Consider the following 10,723-nt stretch of genomic DNA (forward strand, 5'->3'; position numbering starts at 1 on the left):
AAGTTGTACTAATATATTTGGTTCTGCAGCCTGGTGCCAGCCTCAGCCATTTGCAGCTCCCTGCTCTCATTTTGATACCAGAATTTGCAAGGCAGCACAACAAAACCAGTCATGAAACCACTGCCACAACCGAGGCAGGAAGTGGCCCTGCTACAGAAACAGGCTCTTCCAGTCATTCAGAGAGAGGGATAAAAGAAAAATAAAATAGACTATTAGGAAAGCAGCAAGACTTCACATCCCCCTGGATGCCCACTGAAAGAGACACAAGAGGATGTTTGTGATACCAAGCAACACTGATTAAAAACTTAGTTATTTTTTAACTGCAATCATACATATTTTATATATATATATTTTTAATAGCCTTCAGGTCAAATGGCTGAATTTTTATCTAGAAATTATATAACTCTTTGGAAAACAAGACTTCTAATTTTAAAAGTTTTTCTTCTTTTTACATTATATATTTAATTATTGTTGCACTGACCGAAATCACACTTATTCCTTTAAACATATACCCACATAAACTGGCAACTTCTATGAAATGTTATCTTTTACCCACATGGCAAAGGGAACCCTTCTGTTTTTATATTTCAGTAGCAAAAATTAACATATCTGAAACCCTTGCTTTGAGCACAGTGGAACACCCCAGTATACTCCCAGCTGAGAGTGACCCAGGATATTTGCCAACCCTCTTCTTCATTAGCTGGTAGGACCCAATGTTTTCAACTGTCACCTTTCCCAAATTCTGTTCTCCAGCCTGAAATGCTCTAACTACATGGCATTGCAAAGACAAACTCTTTGAAGTTCCTCCACAAAGTGACATGGTTAATTGAAGCATGGTGTGAAGCAGCAAAACCTTTGCCATACATTATCTGTGAACCTTTTTCTTCAGTGTCTCTGCTTTTATATAAACCACTTATCGCACATAGAGGGAACCCTCTTCAAAGTATTTTTAATCACTGCTGGTTGGAAAACAGAATGCACCAGAAGAGATGCAATTTGGTGAGAGAGAAGAACAGAGAACCCAGCCTCACAAAGGTAAGTTATGCCCTGCACATCAGTACATAAAGCAAAGGTGTCCAACAGGGAGAACCTGTGATACAGGCTCTGACAGTGACAGACACCAGGTGGCTCTGCTAGGAGTAACACCCCACGCACACGTCTGCTACATCTTTGCTTGAGGCACCAGAGCTCAGCTGAGGGAGTCTGCCCTCTTGACACAGGGAAAGTCCTGGCATAAAACAATGTTTCATGTCATAGCAGATCTGCCCCTAAATCAAAGTAAATTAAGCTGGACTCTCACTAAATGTAGGCTACTAATGCTAGGAAACACCCAGTAGGCTGAACTACTGAAAGCATTCTTGCAATCTCATTTATATCTTACTCATTACCCTATAACAGAAACTTACTGCAGCTATGACAGTAGACATCATCAGGGTTTAACTCCTTAACACTATATTCAGGAAAACAAAACATACGCCTCTATGAACCCAAAATATTTCATACATCTCAAGGCATCTAGTCTCCTTTTAACTTTTTCTTCGAATACAATACCACAAAATACCACCAAACACTTTTGGAAATATTTTTACTTGCCTATTATTAAGACAACATATTTAGACAGAAGTTCCTACAATTCTTTGATTTTTCTGTAAGAAATTTTGCTGTTGAGAAAACCAGCTGGCAACAGACACAGAGTAGGTATACAAACTGTTTTCATAATATGTATTTGCCTCATTAAAAAAAAAATATATATGTGTGTGTGTGTGTTCCATCACCACACATCAGAAACTTTGCTTGAAATGATTTTCAATATTATTTGATGTAATGGAGCCTTCACTAGGAGCAGAGGGACTTTCAAGGCCTGGAAGAGGCATATTGATTTTTCCCAGTTCTGTGGGAAACTGACAGTTTATTCATAAGATCCTCTGTGTGTGCTGAAATACTTATTCTAAATGCTGTCCAGAGGAAAGCAACTGGGAAGTTGAAACATTAGCTGAAGAATCTGATATGGAGTTTGATGTGTATTAAAATAAATACCGCCCCACTGCCATTTACCTCATTTATATTATACAGCTAAAAAAGCAGGCTCTGACTGTTTTTAGCAGCTCCACAAGTCAGGCCATCTGGAGGTTATATGAGATCACACTGAGTCAGAGTTTGATACCAAATCAAGCACCCCTGACTGCAAGCCTCAGTGTGTTAGTGACATTTTTAAATACCAGCGTAAGGGAAGGCTGGACTGCTCTAGATCTCTGTGTACGTTACAGAAACAGCTATAGAGAGTCCTGTGCCATCAATGACATCCACCCACATCAACGCTTACAACTGTACAAAGTCCTGCTAAAATCAGTGGAAATCTATATTCCCAGTGATCCACAAGAGAGGATATTTTTTGGCAGAAGCAGCAGCACAATCACAAAAATTGGGATGCTATCCAAGCTCGCACAACAGTGCAATGGAAAAGAAACAAATTAGGCCTCAAATCAGTACAGAAGAATTTACGTTTTCCTGGATTCTGCACTCTAAAACTGGAGTGGAATGCAATTCAGTACATGGCAAAAATGGATAACATTTTCTCATTTCTTTCTTTGTTGCACTGCAACAATATTTGCTAATTTTTAATGAGGAAAAAAGATGGAAACTGGTAAAAGAGTACAAAGTCATTATGAAATGCTAGCTAAGGAAAAAGTCAGATATCTGGAAGTTAAATTAACATACTGCAAGGCACTTTAATAGTTAATGCTGATGACAACTTCTGGGTCATTTCTAACAGAGCTGGGTTACTTCATGAGCTGTTCGGCTTCTTGCTCCTGCCTATATCAATAAACCAATTACGATCCTGTTGACAGGCTACTAGCCATGCATTTGAAAAACATGCTGCATATTTTGGGCAAAGCAAAGTATGAAGACTGATTCTATCCTACAGCACTATAGTTGAAGACTAGAATTCTGTAACTGGTAGAATTAGGTCAGAAGATTTCTTTGGGTCAAAAATATTCTCTCTTACCTCCAGCTGCAACTGGAAGCAAACCATTATATTCTAAATGCTTATAGAAAATCTTCACAGATTACTGCCCTTGGTTAATGGAGTATGAACTGTTGAAGTAGCTAGATTAAGCATTTAACAACACATCAGCTTCTTGCTCCAAATTTATAACTTGTAGTAGCCCTAGTGCCAAAATCAGTTTATAATACATTTTCAACACGAAGTCTATTTGTAGGAATGGAACTCAAAAGAAAAGCAAGTGTTGTTTCACTAACCATAAGCCCAAGTTCCTTATCCTCTATAGAGTTTAAGGAAGCAAGTTTGCTAAGAAGTATTTCAGGATTATTGTAATATATGGAATTAGGTCTTAGAGAGCATTCTTTAAGAACAGATTGCATACATACTTTCAAAGATACTTCCAAAGTCCTGTCCACTGAGACACAAGTTCCCTACATTTTTCTTCTTTCTATTCCCTCACCCAAAAGCAACCTCCTCCCCCCCATTTTCCATCTGAAAATTACCCTACATCTATTGCAATACCTGATAGAAGTAACTTTTTTTCCTCTTCAAAAACATGTTTTTGAGTTCCCATTTGGAAAATAAAAAGCCCTTCTTCCCCAGCATAGTTCATGGTTGCTTTCCCTGTGTGACTATCATATCATATACTGTAGCTGAATAGGTACATACATTGTAAAAACACCAAAGAGTTTATCAGGAAGAGAGTGTCTTACTGAATTAAGGTAACATGTCCAGCTTCAAAATCAGTGTTACAGGACATGGATCTGTTGCCTTCATTAAAAAAAGGCATTATTGACATGCAACAAGGGGGATGGGACCAGGACCCATAACAACTTGTTTTCACACATACAAATGTTCATAAAATGTTTCACTTGCAAAAATATTCTATTGGGGTTGCCTAAACTCTGGGTGCCATTCGCATGCATCTGACTGGGACACTAAGGATTCAAAATTAACTTTTCATGAGACAGATGTGCCACCAAGTGAAACTCACTATGACTAATTCAATCAAGGTGGGAGACTGGTAAATACTTGTACCAAATTCATCTTTAACACAGAAGAAAAGTATGTAAGCTGCATTCAGTAGTTCCAACAACATTCACTTGAAGTATGTTGATATCAAACAGAAGAAGTTGCACAGCTAATCACAATTAGTTTTTTCTAGATCCTGTGCCCTTATGCTTTTTCAATCTTTTATAAACTGTTTTATAGAAGTCTCAAAAGCTTTCAAAAATAGCTTAAAACATTTACAAACAAAATACAAAACACGCTTACAAAAAAAATAACATTTACAAACACCTAGTTCTGGCAAAACAAATACTTAGGAGAAAGGAAACAGCTTCATCCATGTCCCCCACCTATTTCTTTTTGTATAACTAATGATACAGCCTGCAACAAAGTTAAGAGGGAAGGCAGGGCAAAGAAAAATTTTATTCCAAGAATGACCTCTACAAATCTGAAGTAAGCCCCCTGGAGACAGCAGAGTTACTATATTTTTATATGCATTTGAAGACTGGGGCTACATCTGCTAAAAGAGACACTGAGGAATTCAGGAATCCCAAGCTCACGATGTGCCATCTATTTCATCAATATGTACATCACCGCCTTTCAGTGCTACAAAACAGTTGTGTATTTTCCCCAGACAAGCATTGTTCTGTTTCTGGCAAGACCACTTATGAAACACTAAGTTATCTCTGCTGTTAAGAAATTTTTAAAAAGTAAATAAACATCATTTGATCATAAAAGAGGAGTGAACAGAATGCTTCCATTTCCAGTGCATGGGCATCTTCCCAATGCAGTTTTTTAAAGATCAAATGCCACAGAACACATTTGAAAATTGCATGGAACAAGCTCCACGATTAATTTTTTTTTTTTTTTTTTTTACCACTGTGGCAGGGGAGAATTACATAGCCAAAACTTCCTTGTGCATATCTGAAAACCAGCTGACATCGGAAAATGATCTTCCGCCCCTTTGAAAACAAAGTATCAACAATGTACAAAATTTCATAAACAATCTATTTGATGTCCCTTAAAGGTCAGTGCACCTTTCCAACACTCTTCCTGTAACACAATTCTGTAACCTTATTCAGTTTTCTTTCTCTTGTCTTCCTGTAATTCAGAAGACAATTTAGACTCCCATATGGTTGCCATCAAAACTAGCAGATGCCAAGCAAATTAAAACACAAATTATGACTTGTAATATGCTGATGTATCATAACTGCAGCATCTCTCACAACTTACAGTGAATCATCAGATAAAGCAAAGGTTTCTGAGGTGTCAGTGCTTTTTATACATCTGTCCAATTAGGCTAGGGTCAGTGAAATCAAGTGTGGACTGAAATTGAGAGTTAAACAAGAGTATATATCCACAGTTTCCATCAAGTGTAATAAAACACAGAGAGCAATTTAACAGTTCTTGGAACCAAAAGTTGGCTTTAAACTGTCTTGCAAAAGTAGAAAGGGTAAGAAGGGGAAACAGTTCTTGCCTTTTGGGAAGTAGGGCAGCCTACTTTTACTTTTTGCATTGTACCTTCGACACCATTCTACGTGGAAGTCTAAGGGGGAAGGGGAGGAGGAGGCATTATTTGTTTGCTTTCTTTAATAACAGTAAAATGTTTTCTGATACTTTATATTAAGGCTGCATCTGTTATCTTAATCAGATTACATTATGGCTTACCTAGACAAAGACATAAAGGCTCATTAAAAAGAAAAAAAAAAAAGCACTGTCTATTCCACCAGCGTAGAAAGGCAGCAAACATAACGTGGTGCTTTCTCACAGCCATCATGCTACTGAAGTTAAAGCACAGGTGTGTGCTCTAATCAACAATCAGCAGAAGAATGGCAGCTGAGCAATGGAAAGGGAAACATAATACTGAGTTCTAACTTTCTCAGTTCCTAACCCTTACTTTGTCAACTGCCAAATGACCTTTCCTTTTCCATGAGAATACAGTAATCTCATCAAATATTTTTTCTGAACAAACACTTCCATCATATTTACCAACTTTAATACTGAATTTCAAAAAAAAAATAATCGTAAAGTACACCTAAAACATAAATTATGCATAGACTCTGCAGATAATAGTCTTCTACAACAGTACAAAACACAGACATGTTACCTGGGGTGGTGCAAGACTGAGAACTATCTCCTGAACAGCCTACTAGTCACCTTTAGTCACAATATCTACACAGCATTTGAGTGCAACTTTCCTATATTCATTATCCTAATAATTCAGTTGTGGTTTTTAAAGAAAGAAATGAGACCAGCTCAAAACCAAAAAATTCACAAAAAAAAAAATCTGATAATTTATTTTGCCCATACTCTGTGGCATGTAAAGCCTCTGATTTCTTGTAGCATCATCAGTTTAAGTAGTATCATTCCCAACCATCATTCCCAACATAATTTCAGCAGGTCTATAATATTGCTCTGTTCAAGGCACAGACAATTTTCTTGTCAAAACCATTACTCTTCCAACTGGTTCTCTTTATTTATAGCCCATTATGATGCAGACTAGAGAGTATTTTCCCATTTGTTTACATTAAAGTCTTACAAGGTTGTGTTAAAACCACTGGATAATAATGCTCAGGTAGAAGTTTTAACAAAGGTGTTCTGCATATCTCCATGTTAGCAAGATCCCTGGAGAGCATCATGGGGTTAACACAATGCCCTCTTCATCATTTCAATGTATTTACAATGACTACATCGGTGGCTATTTTTGATTGTAACTTTTTTGTGAACAGCCAACCAAACTTGCAATTTGCATTTACAGCTTTTTTGGCCAGTTTCATGATAGATTATTGAAAGATTTGCTATTAATTCAGTAAAAACAACATTAAAATGTATTCTACAAGAGTAACTGCCTATGTTTTCACTCCAAATCATAAGAGACATGGTTATAACTGCAGGCTCCCTCATAAAGAGATTACAGTATTATGAAGAAATGACTAAACTCCTATGAAGTGCTTTGTCTCTGGATTTCAAGAAGTTTAGCCAAGGACACAAATGAGACGATTAGCATTTTGCAAAAGGAGAAATCTGTAAGCAAGGGCCACACATCAAGCAAATGGCAGAGGCGGCAATATATTCAGGTCTTCAGCTTAGCGTTCCAGAAGTATAAAGCCATGTGGCCTTGAGAGATATCCTGTAATCCATTCAGTTACAACAGAGGAACGCCTGCCGTCATGCAAAAACCGTGCCACACCAGCCTCAACAGCACAGGAATAGGAAAACAACTAGCCACAAAATACCTAAAAACATACAGCTTTCCCATCTGCACCATCCCCATATTAAACTTCAGAGAATAAGATGAAGGAAATTACACGGTATATAGCTTCTCACAGACTGATGGTGCTTAAAGGAGCAAGATCACACATTTATGTATATTTCACCATAATCTTTCTCTTCTAGTCCAAGGATATGGCACACAAGTGTTCCTCATGCTACTCTGTTCCCTGCTGAAAAACATCTGTGTTCACAGCAACATACACCCAGGGGAATCAAAATGAAAAACCAGACACGTGAAAAGAACCATGGCAAACTCAACCACTAAAAACTGAGTGAACAGTACAATAAAAAGAGCCACTGTAGGGTCAGAATACTACAAAGCTTGCAACCACCCATCTCCGCAGGTCAGTCTTGGGCCAAGTAAACACTGACATGAAACCACAGTCAACTTCACTTCATCAGCTTACTTGCTCGACTAAGGAAAGGTATTTCAGTATAAAAGTGTAATTAACCAAAACTCCTGCTCTTCCAAAACATCTGCAAGCATCTTTACCTTCCAGGAACATGGATATGAGGTTAGCTAAGAACACCAGCTAGCCACGTAACCACCCTCGTTTATTCTCACCAAGGTGACAATCACAAGCTCAGTACTGGTTTGGGAGTTTCTCTCCTCTATTCCTCCCCACCTCCATCCAGAAAACTTCAAGGTAGGTTTTTTCCCCCCCCAATTCACATTTCTAGTCCAAAGAAGCAACTCCATGAGATATGTATTCAACTTGCCCTCAAAGCCCCTCAAAAACACATTCACCCTATCTCAGTTTATGCCTGTTTCTCATTGTTGAGTATCTCATGAAAAGAGGGGGATTGCTCACGTAAGAGCCTTCACCCAACTGTAACGTTCTATGAAGTGATAAAACCTCATCATTGATGTGTGTGAGAGAATGCTCACCCCCTCCCCTCTGTGGTTACGAAATTTGGCATGTAAATCTAAAAACAGCTGCTTCGCTTTCAAATCCAACACGTTGAGAAGATGCTAGAAAAGCTACTATATGCAGGTTACATTTCACTATGCAGTTCTGCCTACTCTACAGCCAGTGCTAGAATGGTGCAACAACATACTGTTCAGTCAGGAGATCGAGCAGCACTGCCAGGCATCCCAGCCAATGCCCAACCAAGCCTCCCATGGGCTTACACTTTAGGGATGGGTGGGAATACAGTTTCCTCCCTCCTCCATCCTATTATTGCTGCTACTACTACTATGTCTTCATAGCTAATCATAATAAATCCGCGCTGTACACAACCTCGCCATTGTGTAATCATTGCCTTAAACTGCGCTGTTTAGAGAACTTGAGCTGTGATTTTATTATTATTTGTATTTAACAGGGATATCGGCAGGAAAACATACAGATCAATTCGCTCTCCAGGCCTGAGTGTCTACCTGCTCCCTCTCCCACCACAAAGCAGACGAGGGGGAAGGGAGTAGGAAAAGATGGGGGGGGGGGAGGCAAGAAACCCTGTTCGCACCTACAACAAAAGCAATTAGGAGGGCCGGAAGGGAAGAGGAGCCCGCAGCCTCCCAAGGTGCAGGAACGCAGCACGCCAACTTGCCCGGGGAAGGGCTGCCCGGAGCCGGGCGGGTAGGAGGTGGCTGCGGAGGTGAGGGAGAGCTGAGACGGCACCCCCGAAAGCCCCATTCAAACCCCTAACCGCCGGCCGCGTGCCCAACTGTCACGCACGACCCCGAGGCTCCGCTTTTACACGGTCCCTCCGGTTTTCATTTCTGGCCGTGCCCATCCCGGGAGCGGCGGCGCGGGAGGAGGAGGAGAAGGTGGTAGAGGAAGACACGAAGCGCCGTGCAACCGGCCCACTTACCCAGAAAATGACATTGAAGCCGAAGATGAAATATTTGATGCAACAACTGACTTCAGGCCCCTTGTAGTGCTTCCCGGACATCCTCTGCGCTCATGAAGACACTTTGCTCGCAGCCAGGGTGAGAACCAAAGTGTGTGGCGGGGGGGAAATGAAAGGAAAAAGAAAGGTGGGGTACGGACAAGAGGGATCTAGACGGAGGGAGGCTGGGGCGGCGCGGCAGGCAGGGCTTAGCGCCGGTTGCTCGCCGTGGGGAGATGCGGCAGGAGCGGCGCGGCGGCGGGTCGACTCCGACTTGCCGGGCGCCGGGGATGGCCGGCGAGCAGCTCCCACCTCCTCCTCTTCTCCCGCATGGAGGAGGCCCCGGCTACTCGCAGCGGGAGGGGGGCAGAGAGAAGGAGAGGGGCGGCCGCCGGGAAAGGAGCCGCCGCGGAAGGGAGCCGCTGGAGCAGAGCGCGGAGCTCGGCGGCACCACCACAGCGGGGCCGGCGCGGCGCGGCTCGGCGTGGCTCAGCACTGCCCTGCCGGAGCCGCGCGGCGCCCAGAGCCCTCCCGAACAACGCTCGCTCCTTCCCCCGCCCCCACAGCGGCAACGGCCTCGGCGTGCGCCCCGCCCCGTGGGGAAGGGGGGGGGGAGAGGCGCGCCAGTGGTAGCCCCGGCGGCATGATTGGCGTCGCGCCTCGCCAATCCGACTGCGCGGCGGCGCCCAGAGGGCGGGGCGAGGGCTGCCCTGCGGCGCCCCCTCCTCTACCTCACCACCCCCCCCACCCACCGTGGTGTGCCTCAGTGGCGGGGTGTGCGGCCAGGCGGGTCGGGGCTGGCCGTGAGGTGGCCCCCCCCCCCCCCGGGGTGACGGCGGGGGGGCTGTGGCCGCTGGTCTTTGTCTGCGGTGGAGAGGGCGGGGGGCGGCCTGACGGTGGCTGTCGCCGTCGCCTCAGTTACGTAACGGGTCCGGCGAGGTGGCCGTGGGAGCGGCCGTGCAGGGCAGCCGCGGCGGGGGGAGCGTGAGCCTGCCGCGGGGGGGGGGATGGTGTGCGGGGCCGCACCTGCCCATGCTGAGGTAATGCCCGGGGGCTTGTGTTAGGTGCCCGAGAGCAGTAACGGTGTTCGGTGAGCTCGTGTCTTCGTTACGCGTTTGTAAGTCCAAGTCGAGGTTTCTTCCATTCTCTTCCCGCGAAGCCTCCCTCGACAAAGTATCGCCGGGCTGCCCGAGCCGTGGCGTTGCACACAGCGCAGCGCTGCCAGGCCGGGGGGTTCCCTTCCTCCCCCTCCCCCTTACAGCTGGGGCGGCCCAAGCCGAAGCAGTGGGGAATTACACAGCCTGCCTGGCGTGAGGGAGCAGAGGACAGCGCTCCATAGCCTGCTCGGGGAGAAAAGGCAGGAAAGCATCACGGTTCTAGGTTGGCTGTGGTACTGAGGAGGAGCAAGACCATAATTGTACTGTGGAGGTTATTCTGAATGTGTGCCTTCAGATCACCTCCCACGTGAACTTGTATGCACTGCATGCACAGGAACACATGAAGAGCCATTTTACAATGTTTTCTAGGGTTTGTATTTTAACATACTCTGAATTTACGCTGAACTTGCCAACTGTAAAGTTACGTGGCTTAGTTGTATTCATAGGCTGT

The 10,723-nt window shown here is 43.6% G+C and overlaps 1 protein-coding gene across 2 annotated transcripts in view; it reads right to left on the reverse strand.

Annotated features, from left to right (window-relative positions):
* Positions 1-9,718, reverse strand: part of TSPAN5 (tetraspanin 5) — an 84,988-nt gene extending 75,270 nt beyond the window's left edge. The window contains exon 1 of one of the 2 annotated variants that reach the window (XM_030492057.1): positions 9,098-9,718. In XM_030492057.1, the coding sequence (XP_030347917.1) occupies positions 9,098-9,178 (81 nt within the window). In that variant the 5' untranslated portion in view covers positions 9,179-9,718. The remainder of the gene's footprint in view (positions 1-9,097) is intronic. The other variant, XM_030492059.1, reaches the window with a different exon arrangement.
* Positions 9,719-10,723: the final 1,005 nt, after the last annotated feature.

This window comes from Strigops habroptila, chromosome 7 (genome assembly GCF_004027225.2).
Source record: "Strigops habroptila isolate Jane chromosome 7, bStrHab1.2.pri, whole genome shotgun sequence".
Classification (NCBI taxonomy): Eukaryota; Metazoa; Chordata; class Aves; order Psittaciformes; family Psittacidae; genus Strigops; species Strigops habroptila.